Genomic DNA, 17,174 nt, shown 5'->3' with positions numbered 1-17,174 from the left:
GTAGAAGCCACTATTTGTACTAAGTATTCATGCAACAGATATGTGCAAAGATGGGGCCTCAACGTTGAGAGGATTTGAAAATTAGTCTTATTTACCGAGGACAAAATGATTAAATATGAGAAAGTTGAGGTGATTACTGTAAAAAATGTGTTTTATATCTACATATTAGCAGGGGTTTTTCCATAAAATGTCCATGAAGTGGACTGGGATGTCTCCACTAGAATATGGGCCATCCATCTTCGATCTGACGGTCTAGGATGGATTTTTCTATTCTTCTACCACAAGGCCGTTTTCTATTGTAGTTGCTCCCACTTTAACCAGTGAGAACACACTCCCCCGAAGGTTGGAAAATGCTGAAGAGAACGTGATTACTTTGCTTGCTTCAGCAAGTTAGCTCTGAACCCGAAGGTTGCAATCAGTGGCGAAGCTTCATAGGGCCAAAGGGGGCCATTGCCCCCCCTACTCTAGGAAAACTACCCCTAATTATTAGATTTGAATACCAATTATTTTTCAGAGTTCATGCATAATTTATCTTCTTCGCCCTCTCAATTCTGACTAGCCTCCTCAAGAAACTTCATCAAGCCCCTCCACTAGTTGCAATCACCTCTTCGTTGGTCGTACGTAGGATCACCAACATTGTCGGGAGCACTCCTCTTCTTTGGGCCAACCTGATGCTGTTCCCGCTATGGCGCAGGAGCTCTGGTCGTGGCAGTATGAGGCTTGAAGTGTTTACCAGGGCCGTTAGCCAGCGAATGCAGATGCGGGCTTCTCGTTGGAGCAAGTCTATTTCTGTTTGTTTGCTCCTTGTCGCTGGTTTTCAGGCTTCCTTTTGTTCCCCATTTCCCTGTTGTAAGGTGTATACAGTTTTTCGTTGTTTAGATTTAGGTTTTGTATTGGTCATGTGGACTGTGTAGGGGTTCCCTCCCTTTTTTCCTCCTATATATTTATAAAATTTACATGCAGTCCTACTTTCATTTTTTTACCCTTAAAATATGGCCGATAATAACTGCCACACGTGTGGCATAATGGACACCCAACCACACGACCCGTCCAGTTGTACCAAGGGTCGTGTGGGCAAACATTAAAATTGCTCATAAGTTTGGGCGCAGCTACGATGGCCCACACGACCCTGTGTGGCAACTGCTCACCCCCATCCCATGAGCTCGAACGCGTGTGTAATCAACTTTAGTTGCCATGTGTAATTAACTATAGTTGCCATGTCTGCCATGTATCATTAAATATAGTTGTCGTGTATAACTAATTGGAGTTGCCACATGTGGTCAAACCATAGTTGCCATGTATGATCAACCATAGTTGCCGTGTGTGATTAACTAGTTGCCACATATGCATAATGTGTAATTAATTGGAGTTGCCACGTGTGGTTAAACCATAGTTGCCATGTATGGTCAACCATAGTTGCCGTGTGTGATTAACTAGTTGCCATATATGCACACCTGTAGTTGTCATCGATCGCCCTGTGAGCGTCGTGTGGGCGAAGAGCAGTTTCGCCCACACGTTCGGGCGAGCGTCCTGTGTCCACTCGGGCGAGGAGCGCGCACACGTGTGGCACTAAATGATAACGCCCACACGACGCTGGGTGCTTACGTGGCTCTTGATTTAGATGACAATTGCTTCAATATTCATGCAAATGAATCGAAAGGCATGGACTAAGTTTGGGTCATCCAAATTGACGGTTCAGTCAATTGGTTGGCACACTCCCCCGTGACATAAAATACCTCCTAGTTTTGCTGTTCATCTCGATTCAGTGCAGATTTGACATGCCATGTTGACTGATTTTTTTTCTTTCTACTTTTCTTTTTGTTTTTTTTTCCTTGAAAAAACCGGTTCACTGCAAATAGCAGAGCAGAGCAACCTCGTCCCCTTCCTCCTTCCTCTCGTGGCCTCCGTTCGGTCCAGACTCGCCCGCCCGCGCCAGATCCCAGCTGCAGCGATAACCGCAGGAGCCGAACGTGCCCACTACCTGCTCGCCCAGGGCGTCCTCTCCGACTCCGAGCATGCCCCACCCAAGCAGCATGCGCTCCGAGCTCGTCCGTCTCCGCCATGCCCACTGCCCGTGCGATGCTGCCGCTCACCCTCCCTCCTACGCGCCGCCGTGCTCCTCCCGCTCGCTGCTTAACGTCCATCCGCCATCCAAACGCAGGAAACAAAGGCCCAAGACAGAGAGAGCACCGACGCACCCTTGACGGCATGGTGTCTGGAGTGGCCCTCGACGACACACGCGCGGACAGCCGACCAAGTCCGAGGCGAGTTGGGCACAAATCGCTGGTGCTAACTAAACCGCGGCCGTCCTACTCCTGGCACAAGGCGGCGCGTGCATCCGAAGGGATGGGCGGCCACCGGAATTTCGACGCCGCCCTCAACCTGTTTGACAAAATGTCAAGCCAAACATCTGAACCGGTTTCTGAAGAGAAAAAAAAAATTCAAAACGAGAACCAGCTGTAAAATGTGGAAGGAAATCTTTCAATTAGGAGACACCAACTGACCGAATGTCGATTTGGGGATAAAATCTGTCACAAGCATATATTAGGGTAAAATAAAAAATGGAATTAACTCAAAAAAAGAATGTGAAAATGTGTCGACATACATAGGAAATTCACCTTAGCAAAAAAGATTGATTAACATGATTACACCAAAGTCAGCAATGCGAATATTTGCTCCTGTATTAAGAAGAGCAAAGTGCCCTCTTTTTCTAAAAGATTGTTCTTTAAGAATACAACCCAAATGCCTACCGCAACCAATAGCAAATTCAGCAATATACTGAACAATACTGTCTGTTACTACTCACAACACTGCTGATATTTACAAACTAAATGCTTAATCACACAGAACACTTGAATCGCCGGCTCCCACCGTCATGTTTACTATGGTAGAGGAGAGTATGTTGCTGTGGTCTCAAGTTCAATCACCAGTTGCCACCAGCATATTCATAACCATCAGATTGGTTGTTAGAATTCGGCAGTTCTGCTGAAATAAAAGAAACACACGATCAGGGCAAATTTCAACTTCTAAGCAACCAGGGTTTCAACATTTTGGTAGTTATCAGTCAATCATACACGGTCTGCTTATTGTGAAGGTAAACAAATTTGATATCATCAGAAGTTAAAAAACTTATAATTGCCAGGCCCTGTGATTTAGCAGCTGAGCTTAAATCAACAGAAGTTATCACTGTGGTTATCATGGGCATAGAAAATTGCATACCGTTGTCAGCTGGTATAAAGTCCTGATCTGCCACATGTGCTTCTTCTACTCCTAGCCATTCCTGGGAACGCAACAACAAACACCTTCAGGACATAGCAAACGAAAACAAATCTAAAGCCATGTGATTGCTGTAGACTGATATACATTGGCCTGAGCAAAGATAATTGCTCTGTTGTAAAGCATAATTCCCATGATTTATCCAACTTTTGAAAAGAAAAGCACATACTTCAATTGGATATAATCCGCTGATGCCAGCTTGATCATGGTTAAGTGAAGAGGTTCCCTGACTAACTCCACCTGAGGAAGTGCCAACACCAACATATCAGGACCCAACAATGCATAATGGAGGAGTGATTTGAATGTCTAGAACATTGCCTATACTATCACATTAAAAAAACTGGATACAGCAAGCACGCCTGTTACAAGACAAGGAATTACCAGGAGCAGCAGTCATCAAGGAGCTTGAGTATCCATTGTGTTGGGCAGTTAGATTTGCACGAGTCATTGAATTCTCCTCTTCAGCCTACATCCAGGAAATATTTCGAGTTGGCAATGAATTGTTGGATGGAATAGTTGATTCTGTCACAAGTATCTTTACTTACTGGTGCAAAATTGTGGGATGGGCTGATTGACCAGGCTGAGAATGATCCCTGACCATTGATGTTTCCATGGGTCAAATAGGGAGGAATTCCATTACACAGTATAGAAGGATCCTGCTGATATAGTTCTACAGCAAATTGATTGCCAAAACTGTGAGTAGCAATAATAATACTTCACGCACGGAGGCAGCACTCACGATGTGGACTATGTTTGATACAAAATTGGGCATGTGTTCAGTATTTACCTTGATGTGCAACCTGTTCGTAACTGCACTGTGTAAATGGTGGTCCTTCTTGATTCGAAGGAGCAGCAACATTTTTTGCAAAGATCTGTGCCAGTGGGAATCCACTCTCCTGCAGAAATGGTTGTTGCTCACCAAATTCTGCAGTAGTTTGATTTTTGGAAGTACTGGCACCATTGTTGGGAGGCGCTGCTGGGACAAGGTGGCCGTTACTCAGGAAATAATCAGGGATAAGACCCCCTGAGTTCTCCAGCTCCTCAAATTTCTTGTATGCAGACATTTTCCAGTTCTTCACTTTATGCTGTAACAAAATATTTGAATGTAATTATGAGCACACTATTATTTTTGTGACTATCAACTGCGTAAATGTGATAGAAGTGGAAGAGTGTTATTGACGTCACCTGTGGAAACTGATCGGCGTCATTGACACTGTAAGGAACATAGTTATCAGTCATCTTACCGACAAGATCATAGAAATCATTGAATAAGATTTGACAATTATCCTCTGGAACCAAATAGGAATAGATCTCATCCCCAGGAACACACATGGTAGCATGTTCAATCATGGTATTCCAATCCCCCTTCTTCATGCCAGCAAGCTAATTGACATAAATTAAAAATTATCTTATCAATTAATGAAATGATACCAGATATTATAGTGCATATTAGTACATTTAGCAGTGCATGTCCAAATAGGTCCTAAGAGATGCTGGATATCTAATCCTGATCCAGGACAATGTAACTAATTACTAATATCTATTACAGGTAATTTGAAACATTGAAGAGTGCAGACATATCATTATAACTGCATATATACCTTTTGGAGACCGAAATTATCTTTATGATAATGGCGCAACAAGTGCTTCACTTTCGTAATATTTTTCTCCACAAGGTTATTCCAATGTTTTCCCTTTAAGCAAATTTTCTTCAGTTGATGTATAGCGTCTTCCTTGGATGGAATAGGACTCTTCTCATTTGCTGAAGTAGGCAAAAAGGTTGGGTGTGTTCAGAGTTCAGACAAGATTGCCAATATCAAATGAGATCATTCTAGCTATATTTGCATCTGATAGGTTTTACCAAAGGATTAATGTCATGGTAAATTACAATCAATTTATTACTGATCTACCACGTACAACATTGAAAAACTACAAAGGTGCCCACCCTTTCTCCATTACCCACGAAATGAACAAATCGACATAAACTGTGTAGCAAAGAAGAGTGAAGTCACAGTACTGCTACTCTTTTTTGGCAGAACAAGTCATTCCCTTCAAAAAGCAGAACATTAGTGCCAAAACATCATATTTTGAGGTAAAATAATGTCCTTGCATGTATAAGGCCATAATCGTTCTTTGAAAGATATACTATGTGCTGTAAGATTTTCTTTAGTACTCAAAAATCAGCTTGTCAGACACTTAAAGGAGAAGTATGTTCTTCAGCTGACTACACAGTGTACCTCCAATTCGGTATAGTTAAAAAAAAATTGGTGCTCAGAATGGATAAATGAATATACTCACATTCACTTCGGCGGTCTTTGACGACAAAAGGATCAGTTATTGCTTCCTGAACTCTGACAGTAAGATCCTGCCTTTTCACTCGAGCTGTTAATCTTAACTTTTTCCCGTGGGAGCTCTCTGGAAAGGAGAATGAACCAAGAGAGGACTCGCCGTTTGATAGACTAACAGTTGCCAAGACCGACTCTTTCCCTTTATACATATATATTTGCTTGTTGAATTCATCTTTGGTGAAATCCTCTTGTCCAGTAAAGAAATCAGCATGAACAGGTAGAATCTCAATTTGCAATTTAGAAAGATCACCCTGCGTGATTTGCGTCTCATTTTGAAGTATTGCTACTTTAGCATTTGCCCCATTCTTCCATACTGGACAACGAGTGAAAAGTGTATCTTTTGGTCCTGCAACGTCAAAGCGTAGCTTGACGACTCCAGTGTCGCTTCCAGTTTCAGGAAAGCCCTCCGATACATGCCTAAAATTTAAAACAGGATGAGAGTGAGACAGTAACAAAAAAGGAAACTTCACAGATTATGTAGAAAGCAGATACTTGGTTTGGCAGGTTTTGTAGTATCATGACATGAATTAAAAAAACTGTCGAGAGTATTAAACAGAGGAACTATGCATGTCCAGTGCTCAACTTCTAATGCAGAACTAGTGCTGACAACTGTAGGAGGACATAGGAGAAAATTATAATGTCAGATAGTACCTAGGAGGAGGCTCATAAACGGCACTAGGAAGCGAAGCGGCTTTTTGTTCCTGCATCTATTGCATAATATAAGAAAAAGGAGTTAGGGCACAGGAGCACAATAAAAGAGATACTACAGAACATTGTTTCATGGATACTAACCTTTGTCTGTACAATTGATTGAACCTTATCTTCTATGCATCCCATAATAGAACTGTTGGATACAGCACAACAAGAGATACAATTAATTACCCCTCAAAACTAAGCATAGGAAGCATTATCCATCACATCCACAACACTCCAAAGTTGAATACTCAATAAATAGACTCACAGAGACCATTTCTATATGTATTATGCAGCTATGGTTACTGAAAGAAGAAGATGAAATCCATGGTTTATCTCTACTCCATGAATATAACTTGATTATCTGAACTTGGAGGAGTATGATTGTCCAGTTTTCCATTCTATATGAGCTCGTGCGCTGCTGATAGCATTCTTATGAAAGAAAGAAAAAAATATTCGTGTTGTTTTCGGTGGATAAAGACTGGCAGTTCCCACAAGCACGTCGGCACACTTCAACCGCTACTTTCCTGAAATGTGCATTTCCTCTGTTACTCCCTCCGTCCCATAATGTAAGACGTTTTTTGACACTACGGTTTGTAACCAATTCATCTAAGTAGGAAGTTGTTGATTAAGCCGATCCATCTAAGTAGAACGTTTCAACCGGATCAGATATATGTGCTTGAGAAAAACATGTGTACGTACGTACCTCTTGAAAGCACCAAAATGCTCCCCCAAGACTCTCTCGAGTATGTCGGGTAGCCTCTCCATGACCGAGTTTGCCACGTCGAGCTGCGACTGGCGAAGCATCTGCGCCATCTGCCCGATGGTGACCACCCTCGCCTTGCCCTTCTCCCTGCGGCGGCCGGGACCGCGGATCCGCGCGAAGCAGCCGCGAGCGGTGAGTTCAGATCGTGGAGGCAATTGAATGGCGAAACCGAGGGAGCGGCACAAGAGGAGACCAACTGCGGCGGCTGGTAGGTGGGGGTCAGGGGTGAGGTACTCACAGTCACATGACGAGGAGCCCCGCCCGGCGCAGCCGCTTGCTCGGGGAACAGGGCGCCTCCTGCTCCTGCTCCGGCGCGGCGGCGCCGAGCGGCCGCTTCCTCAGGGAGCACGCCGCCTCCTGTTCCGGCGCGACGGCGCCGAGCGGCCGCTTGTGCGTGTGCGCCGCCATCACGCGCTTCTGGGCGGTGGGCTAGCCGGGGCGGGGCGGATGAGGAACGGCGATGCTGCCGTGATGGGGATGGTGGGGTTTGGGTTTGAGGGGCGAGCTTGGCGCTTGGCGCTTGTCCTGTCTGCTGGCTGCTGTGCTTAAAAATAGGAGGAGTGTGGAGGGAGGAGGCCAAGTGAAGGTGGAGATGCTTCGTCATCTTGCCGTCACGCACACACGGACGGACGCGGGCGGGGCAAGACCGTTGCGCGTGCCTTGCGACGTGTTGGGCTCGGGCCGGGGCGGCGGTGGTGGTGGCCCGCAGGCCTCGGGTTCGCGCCACGGCCGGCTACGCACGCAGTGCTGACCTCATCACCCCCGCACAACATGTTCGACGCAATTTACCCAGGAAAAACAAGTTCGAATGCCTTTTTTGGGAGGCCTCATTTGGCGTCCATTCTTTCTAATTTAACCGATGGCAACGGCACTTGCCTCTCGGAACTACTCGTCACTTTGAATTTGTAAGAAGTTCTTGATGGTTGACATTGAGTAAAATAAACAAAACATTGCACGACGGAAACACTCATCCAAATGAACGGCTGCGAGTTTATTTTGGACCCGCTCCCCCGCCCCTAGGGTTCCCCCGCCGCTGCCGCGGCGGCCGGATCCCGCCGAAGCCGCCCGCCCCTTCCCCCTCCCGTTCCCCTTCCCCTTCCCCCACCCCCTCCTCTCCCCCGTACCCACGCGCCGCCTCCCCGAGTGAGGCGGCCGGGGCCCTTCCACGGCGCTCCTCCAGCTCCCCCCCCCCGCCCCCGCGTCCCTCTCTCCTCCCGCCGCCGTCAGCGTGCGCCGCCGGTCCTCGGCCGCGTGATGCTGGCGGCGGTGGGCATGCCCTTCCCCGGCTCCCCGCGCGCGGCCCTCCCCTGCTCGGGCGGTGATGGCCGGCGGCGGTGCGCCTCGGCCGGTGGCGATCCGGCGTCCTGGTGTGGAGGCCGGCGGCGCTCGCCGTGGTGGTGCCGCCTCTTGGCGGCGGGGCGGTCCGGTGGTGCTGGCCGGCCGGTGGCTCGTCCCTGGCCCAGATCTGGGCCCGTAGGGTCCCTTCTGGGTCCTTGCGGGGCGGTCCGGTGGTGCTGGCCGGACGGTGGCTCGTCCCTGGCCCAGATCTGGGCCCGTAGGGTCCCTTCTGGGTCCTTGCGGGGCGGTCCGGTGGTGCTGGCCGGCCGGTGGCTCGTCCCTGGCCCAGATCTGGGCCCGTAGGGTCCCTTCTGGGTCCTTGCGGGTCGGCTCCGGTGCGACCGCGACGCTCTCTGTATGGAGAGGCAGGGGAGCGGCTTGGACTGGGACAGCGGCGCTGGCGGCGTACCAGCTGTTGCGCGGAGGCGGGAGCTGTCCGGGCCTTGGAGGGCCTGGTAGGCTCTTGCTATGGCGTCCGGTCGGCTACAGTCCTGGACGGTGGAGGTGGGGCCCTCCCGTATGCCGACGGTGCTACTGCCTTAGTCCCGGCTCCTCTTCTTTGTTGTGCAGACCATCTTCGCGGTGCCGTGGTGAGACAGCGTGTGGGAAGCTTCGTGTCCGTGTTGGCGCAGGGTGGTGGTCGGTTTGGTGGCGAGCTCCGAAGCGCCTGAGGTAGAGGCTGGGATCGGGAGAAATCCCTGTTGGCTTGGCCGACACCGACGTGGTGGCGCCTGAGGGTGCCGCCGGACCTTCCTGGAGGGCGTCGGGGCTACCCTTCCTCTCTCCTCGTCGCATATCGGGGGAAACCCTTGGCAGCAGCGTCGTCATCGTCGTGTCCCTTCTTGGAGGTGTTGATTGGTACCGGCGCTTCGGAGTCTCGGAGCTTGGTGGGCGATTTCCGGTGGACGCAGCGGTCACGAGGCTTCGTCGTTTTTGCCGATCCGCCGTTATCGGCATTTGTTTCTTTTTTTCTCTTTCCTTTCTTTTGGGTGTGTTTGTGCTGCTTCCGCCCCAGCCCGTATCGTTGGTTGTATCGGATGGTTGCTTTGTAATACAAAGCGAGGGGAAACCCTTTTTCTTAAACACTCATCCAAATCAACAAGCTCAACCAATAAACCAACTTTTTGTGCCCAAGCCCTTTCGTACCATGGTTAGGACCTAAACAACACAACCGTCGAGGATCCACGGCCCACCCCTTCAACCCACTCTATACCTAGACGGTCGTCGAAGGCGAGGAGAATCAACATCCTCCCCGGTAGAAAAAGGGGGTCTAGAGGGGCTATAGGGTTGGGGAAGGGAGGACTTTTCTCTGCAATTTTTTTTCTAAAGTAGCAGACAATTTAGTTCTATCACTGGATTCAATCTGATGGATCATATAATTCGTTGATTGCACATCATTGGCTGCATAGGTATCACTATGTATTTATGTGGCTACATCTTATATGGCAATCGCTTCATTTTCACTAAAAACGCATTTCTTTAATGTCCGGCCCAGGGGTTGCCATGGTCATCAAGTCTGGCAACGCTGCCACTAGATAAGGCCAAGCCTCTAAACCATCCCGCCCTGCAGCGGCCCTCTCCTAGCTCTGATGGCATCTTTCTATGAAACACAAAGAAATCACTAGTTGAACACTCGATTGCGATGCGGAGATCTTGGTCACCTACATTTTAGCAAATGCACATATTTTACGTACCGGACTCATATGATGGCCAATTTTGCTTCGATTGTTGTAAATTGACATGATAGTTTATTTTTAGAAAGCCATGGCAGTTGATATTGTGTGTGCAATGTCATTTGGGATGCAACCGCTTGTCATTAGAGCATATACAGTGGTCCAACATTCTATAGAATGAAGAAACATAGAATTCTCGTATAAAGTGAACATAGAAGATCAAATGTATCAGATAAAAGTTCTCTATTACTTGACAAACAATCTCTAAGATTTAAATAGTTACTCCCTCCGGTCATTTTTAGTCTGTATATAAGTTTTGTCCGAAGTCAAAGTATCTCTACTTTGACCAAACTTATAGAAAAAAGTATCAACATTCACAATGTCAAATCAATGTTGTTAGATTCAGTACGAAATGTAGTTTCATAGTGTATATATTAGATATTGTAGATGTTGATATTTTTTAATATAACTTTGGTCAAACTTTGTAAAATTTGACATGATGAAAATCTAATACACGGAGTAAAAAGGACCCGAGGGAGTACATTTGGCGTAGATACTTCGTAAATAAAGGCCATGCTTATATTAAACGAGGCATGTGGCAACTAGAGGGCTTCATGGACAAATACAACTCATTACATCGAATAAGACACGAGTAAAATTAGAATTGCAAATTTGCTCATCTAGAGCAGATGTACACCCCGAGTCACTCCCAGGGGTGGTGAAGCGAAACCCTAGCCGCCACCTCTATCTCCTTCCCTCCTTGCTCACCTCACCGTAGTTGAAAGGGTTTCACTCAAGGTGAGCAAGGTGAGAAGGGTCCGGTGAAGTTGGTGTAGCGGAGAAGAACAGGAGCGAAAACTTCTCCATCTTATTCCTCTTCCTCTTCCTCTTGTTTTCCAACTCCTCCCACCGCTCATCCCCTTACTTTGGACGGCACCGAATGGTTCACTTCTTCTAGGGTTACATACAAAATGTCTGGTACGGAATATATTTCCCGTTTCTTACTACCATTATATTCATCCACACCAATTAACGTCCTAACCATCCCTGATCCACTTATCATAACTTGTTGAGAACTAAATATATCCAACTCTCATCGCCTTGCCATTAGTACCTCTTTCCCCCTTCCGTTCTGTTAAAAGCATGAGAGCGGGTGTGTGTGTGGCGCTCAGCTCGTTCTGTTTTCTGACATTTTGGTCAAGTCAGCATTCTTGCCCTCTGTGAAAAAGGTAATTACTGAAAAAGGGTTTCCCCCCGCTTTGTATTCCAAAGCAACCAACACCGATACAGGATCGCTGGGGCGAACAGTACAACAAGCCAAAAAAAAAAGAAGCAAATGCCAACAACGGCAGCTCGACAGAGCGCGGATGACCCTGTTGGAAATATGCCCTAGAGGCAATAATAAATGGTTATTATTATATTTCTTTGTTCATGGTAATTGTCTATTGTTCATGCTATAATTGTATTGTCAGGAAATCATAATACATGTGTGAATACATAGACCACAACGTGTCCCTAGTAAGCCTCTAGTTGACTAGCTCGTTGATCAACAGATAGTCATGGTTTCCTGACTATGGGCATTGGATGTCATTGATAACGGGATCACATCATTAGGAGAATGATGTGATGGACAAGACCCAATCCTAAGCATAGCATAAAAGATCGTGTAGTTTCGTTTGCTAGAGCTTTTCCAATGTCAAGTATCTTTTCCTTAGACCATGAGATCGTGCAACTCCCGGATACCGTAGGAGTGCTTTGGGTGTGCCAAACGTCACAACGTAACTGGGTGACTATAAAGGTGCACTACGGGTATCTCCGAAAGTGTCTGTTGGGTTGGCACGGATCGAGACTGGGATTTGTCACTCCGTGTGACGGAGAGGTATCTCTGGGCCCACTCGGTAATGCATCATCATAATGAGCTCAATGTGACTAAGGCGTTAGTCACGGGATCATGCATTGCGGTACGAGTAAAGAGACTTGCCGGTGACGAGATTGAACAAGGTATTGGGATACCGACGATCGAATCTCGGGCAAGTAACATACCGATTGACAAAGGGAATTGTATACGGGATTGATTGAATCCTCGACATCGTGGTTCATCCGATGAGATCATCGTGGAACATGTGGGAGCCAACATGGGTATCCAGATCCCGCTGTTGGTTATTGACCGGAGAGGCGTCTCGGTCATGTCTGCATGTCTCCCAAACTCGTAGGGTCTACACACTTAAGGTTCGGTGACGCTAGGGTTGTAGAGATATGAGTATGCGGAAACCCGAAAGTTGTTCGGAGTCCCGGATGAGATCCCGGACGTCACGAGGAGTTCCGGAATGGTCCGGAGGTGAAGAATTATATATAGGAAGTCCAGTTTCGGCCACCGGGAAAGTTTCAGGGGTTATCGGTATTGTACCGGGACCACCGGAAGGGTCCCGGGGGTCCACCGGGTGGGGCCACCTGTCCCGGAGGGCCCCATGGGCTGAAGTGGGAAGGGAACCAGCCCATAGTGGGCAGGGCCCCCCCCCATGGGCCTCCCCCCTGCGCCTAGGGTTGGAAACCCTAGGGTGGGGGGGCGCCCCACTTGCCTTGGGGGGGAAGCCACCTCCCCCTTCCCCATTGGCCGCCCCCCCCCCCCCCCCACAGATGGGTTCCTGGCCGGCGGCCCCCTCCCAGGGGGCCCATATAAAGGGGGGGGGAGGGAGGGCAGCAACATTACAGCCTTGGGCGCCTCCCTCCTCCCCTGCTACACCTCTCCCTCTCGCAGAAGCTCGGCGAAGCCCTGCCGAGACCCCGCTACTTCCACCACCACGCCGTCGTGCTGCTGGATCTCCATCAACCTGTCCTTCCCCCTTGCTGGATCAAGAAGGAGGAGACGTCACTGCACCGTACGTGTGTTGAACGCGGAGGTGCCGTCCGTTCGGCACTCGGTCATCGGTGATTTGAATCACGGCGAGTACGACTCCGTCATCCACGTTCATTGGAACGCTTCCGCTCGCGATCTACAAGGGTATGTAGATGCACTCCTTTCCCCTCGTTGCTAGTATACTCCATAGATGCATCTTGGTGAGCGTAGGAAAATTTTAAAATTATGCTACGATTCCCATTAGTGGCATCATGAGCCAGGCCTATGCGTAGTTACTATGCACGAGTAGAACACAAAGCAGTTGTGGGCGTTGATGTTGCCAATTCTTCTTGCCGCTACTAGTCGTATCTTGTTTCGGTGGCATTATAGGATGAAGCGGCCCGGACCGACCTTACACGTACGCTTACGTGAGACAGGTTCTACCGACTGACATGCACTAGTTGCATAAGGTGGCTAGCGGGTGTCTGTCTATCCTACTTTAGTCGGAACGGATTCGATGAAAAGGGTCCTTATGAAGGGTAAATAAAAATTGGCAAATCACGTTGTGGTCATACGTAGGTAAGAAATGTTCTTGCTAGAAACCTACAAACCACGTAAAAACTTGCAACAACAATTAGAGGACGTCTAACTTGTTTTTGCAGCAAGTGCTATGTGATGTGATATGGCCAGAAGATGTAATGAATGATATATGTGATGTATGAAATTGATCATATTCTTGTAATAGGAATCACGACTTGCATATCGATGACTATGACAACCGGCAGGAGCCATAGGAGTTGTCTTTATTATTTTGCATGACCTGCGTGTCATTGAATAACGCCATGTAAATTACTTCACTTTGTTGCTAAACGCGTTAGCTATAGAAGTAGAAGTAATCGTTGGCGTGACGACTTCATGAAGACACAATGATGGAGATCATGATGATGGAGATCATGGTGTCATGCCGGTGACGAAGATGATCATGGTGCCCCGAAGATAGAGATCAAAGGAGCATAATGATATTGGCCATATCATGTCACTATTTGATTGCATGTGATGTTTATCATGTTTTTGCATCTTATTTGCTTAGAACGACGGTAGTAAGTAAGATGATCCCTTATGATAATTTCAAGAAAAGTGTTCCCCCTAACTGTGCACCGTTGCGAAGGTTCGTTGTTTCGAAGCACCACGTGATGATCGGGTGTGATAGATTCTAACGTTCGAATACAAGGGTGTTGACGAGCCTAGCATGTACAGACATGGCCTCGGAACACACGCAATACACTTAGGTTGACTTGACGAGCCTAGCATGTACAGACATGGCCTCGGAACACGGAGGACCGAAAGGTCGAGCATGAGTCGTATAGAAGATACGATCAACATGGAGATGTTCACCGATCTTGACTAGTCCGTCTCACGTGATGATCGGACACGGCCTAGTTAACTCGGATCATGTTTCACTTAGATGACTAGAGGGATGTCTATCTGAGTGGGAGTTCATTGAGTAATTTGATTAGATGAACTTAATTATCATGAACCTAGTCTAAAATCTTTACACTATGTCTTGTAGATTAAATGGCCAACGTTGTCCTCAATTTCAACGCGTTCCTAGAGAAAACCAAGCTGAAAGATGATGGCAGCAACTATACGGACTGGGTCCGGAACCTGAGGATCATCCTCATAGTAGCCAAGAAAGATTATGTCCTAGAAGCACCGCTAGGTGAAGCACCAATCCCAGAAAACCAAGACGTTATGAACGCTTGGCAGCAGCGTGCTGATGATTACTCCCTCGTTCAGTGTGGCATGCTTTACAGCTTAGAACCGGGTCTCCAAAAGCGTTTTGAGAAACATGGAGCATATGAGATGTTCGAGGAGCTGAAAATGGTTTTCCAAGCTCATGCCCGGGTCGAGAGATATGAAGTCTCCGACAAGTTCTTCAGCTGTAAGATGAAGGAGAATAGTTCTGTTAGTGAGCACATACTCAGAATGTCTGGGTTGCACAACCGCTTGACTCAGCTGGGAGTTAATCTCCCGGATGACGCGGTCATTGACAGAATCCTTTAGTCGCTTCCACCAAGCTTCAAGAGCTTTGTGATGAACTTCAATATGCAGGGGATGGAAAAGACCATTCCCGAGGTATATTCAATGCTGAAATCAGCGGAGGTGGAGATCAGAAAAGAACATCAAGTGTTGATGGTGAATAAAACCACTAAGTTCAAGAAGGGCAAGGGTAAAAAGAACTTCAAGAAGGACGGCAAGGGAGTTGCCGCACCCGGTAAGCCAGTTACTGGGAAGAAGTCAAAGAATGGACCCAAGCCCGAGACTGAGTGCTTTTATTGCAAGGGAAGTGGTCACTGGAAGCGGAACTGCCCCAAATACTTAGCGTACAAGAAGGCCGGCAACGCCAAAGGTATATGTGATATACATGTAATTGATGTGTACCTTACCAGTACTCGTAGTAGCTCCTGGGTATTTGATACCGGTGCGGTTGCTCATATTTGTAACTCAAAACAGGAACTACGGAATAAACGGAGACTGGCGAAGGACGAGGTGACGATGCGCGTCGGGAATGGTTCCAAGGTCGATGTGATCGCCGTCGGCACGCTACCTCTGCATCTATCTACGGGATTAGTTTTAAACCTCAATAATTGTTATTTAGTGCCAGCTTTGAGCATGAACATTGTATCTGGATCTCGTTTAATTCGAGATGGCTACTCATTTAAATCCGAGAATAATGGTTGTTCTATTTATATGAGAGATATGTTTTATGGTCATGCCCCGCTGGTTAATGGTTTATTCTTGATGAATCTCGAACGTGATGTTACACATATTCATAGTGTGAATACCAAAAGATGTAAAGTTGATAACGATAGTCCCACATACTTGTGGCACTGCCGCCTTGGTCACATTGGTGTCAAGCGCATGAAGAAGCTCCATGCAGATGGACTTTTGGAGTCTCTTGATTACGAATCATTTGACACGTGCGAACCATGCCTCATGGGTAAGATGACCAAGACTCCGTTCTCCGGAACAATGGAGCGAGCAACCAACTTATTGGAAATCATACATACCGATGTGTGTGGTCCAATGAGTGTTGAGGCTCGCGGAGGATATCGTTATGTTCTCACTCTCACTGATGATTTAAGTAGATATGGGTATGTCTACCTAATGAAACACAAGTCTGAAACCTTTGAAAAGTTCAAGGAATTTCAGAGTGAGGTTGAGAATCAACGTGACAGAAAAATAAAATTCTTACGATCAGATCGTGGTGGAGAATATTTAAGTCACGAGTTTGGTACACACTTAAGGAAATGTGGAATAGTTTCACAACTCACGCCGCCTGGAACACCTCAGAGAAATGGTGTGTCCGAACGTCGTAATCGCACTCTATTGGATATGGTGCGATCTATGATGTCTCTTACCGATTTACCGCTCTCATTTTGGGGCTATGCTTTAGAGACTGCCGCATTCACTTTAAATAGGGCTCCGTCGAAATCCGTTGAGACGACACCGCATGAATTATGGTTTGGGAAGAAACCTAAGCTGTCGTTTCTAAAAGTTTGGGGATGCGATGCTTATGTCAAGAAACTTCAACCTGAAAAGCTCGAACCCAAGTCGGAGAAATGCGTCTTCATAGGATACCCTAAGGAAACTATTGGGTATACCTTCTACCTCAGATCCGAAGGCAAGATCTTCGTTGCCAAGAACGGGTCCTTTCTGGAGAAGGAGTTTCTCTCGAAAGAATTGAGTGGGAGGAAAGTGGAACTTGATGAGGTGATAGTCACCCCTTCTGAACCGGAAAGTAGCGCAGCGCGGGAAAATGTTCCTGTGGTGCCTACACCGACTGGGGAGGAAGTTAATGATGATGATCATGAAGCTTCGGATCAAGTTACTACTGAACTTCGTAGGTCCACAAGGACACGTTCCGCACCAGAGTGGTACGGCAACCCTGTCCTGGAAATCATGTTGTTAGACAACGGTGAACCTTCGAACTACGAAGAAGCGATGGCGGGCCCAGATTCCGACAAATGGCTAGAAGCCATGAAATCCGAGATAGGATCCATGTATGAAAACGAAGTATGGACTTTGACTGACTTGCCCGATGATCGGCGAGCCATAGAAAACAAATGGATCTTTAAGAAGAAGACAGACGCGGATGGTAATGTAACCATCTATAAGGCTCGACTTGTCGCTAAGGGTTATCGACAAGTTCAAGGGGTTGACTACGATGAGACTTTCTCACC

The 17,174-nt window shown here is 47.2% G+C and overlaps 1 protein-coding gene and 1 long non-coding RNA gene across 4 annotated transcripts; one reads left to right on the top strand and one right to left on the bottom strand.

The window, feature by feature from the left end:
* Window positions 1-1,766: 1,766 nt before the first annotated feature.
* On the top strand, window positions 1,767-2,845 carry LOC123123036 (uncharacterized). Its single transcript, XR_006460467.1, has 2 exons — window positions 1,767-2,074; window positions 2,162-2,845. It is a non-coding gene; the product is annotated as an uncharacterized lncRNA (long non-coding RNA).
* On the bottom strand, window positions 2,614-7,609 carry LOC123123032 (uncharacterized). 3 transcript variants are annotated; one of them, XM_044543448.1, is made up of 13 exons: window positions 7,322-7,609; window positions 7,024-7,170; window positions 6,417-6,468; window positions 6,276-6,331; window positions 5,575-6,041; window positions 4,878-5,038; window positions 4,462-4,659; window positions 4,064-4,361; window positions 3,822-3,946; window positions 3,658-3,742; window positions 3,446-3,516; window positions 3,220-3,280; window positions 2,614-2,985 (listed from the first exon to the last, which is right to left on the bottom strand). In XM_044543448.1, the coding sequence occupies exons 2-13, from the start codon at window positions 7,131-7,133 to the stop codon at window positions 2,924-2,926; spliced, it is 1,746 nt and encodes a 581-aa protein (XP_044399383.1). In that variant the 5' UTR covers window positions 7,134-7,170; window positions 7,322-7,609; the 3' UTR covers window positions 2,614-2,923. The 3 variants fall into 3 exon arrangements, with proteins under 3 accessions (XP_044399383.1, XP_044399385.1, XP_044399384.1); XM_044543450.1 differs by having other exon boundaries at window positions 2,614-2,982; XM_044543449.1 differs by having other exon boundaries at window positions 7,024-7,609.
* Window positions 7,610-17,174: the final 9,565 nt, after the last annotated feature.

This window comes from Triticum aestivum, chromosome 5D (assembly GCF_018294505.1).
Source record: "Triticum aestivum cultivar Chinese Spring chromosome 5D, IWGSC CS RefSeq v2.1, whole genome shotgun sequence".
In the NCBI taxonomy this organism is placed as follows: Eukaryota; Viridiplantae; Streptophyta; class Magnoliopsida; order Poales; family Poaceae; genus Triticum; species Triticum aestivum.
Note: the sequence above shows the minus strand (reverse complement) of the source record. Positions and strands in the feature narration are given on the sequence as shown.

Bases quoted from the DNA above. Each gene is read 5' to 3' on its own strand.
- LOC123123032 (XM_044543449.1), bottom strand. From the start codon at position 7,133: ATGGCGCAGATGCTTCGCCAGTCGCAGCTCGACGTGGCAAACTCGGTC. The intron at 5,039-5,574 runs GTGAGTATATTC...TGCCTACTTCAG, and splicing joins CAAAGACCGCCGAAGTGAAT to CAAATGAGAAGAGTCCTATT. The intron at 3,281-3,445 runs GTATGTGCTTTT...TTGCGTTCCCAG, and splicing joins GCGGATTATATCCAATTGAA to GAATGGCTAGGAGTAGAAGA.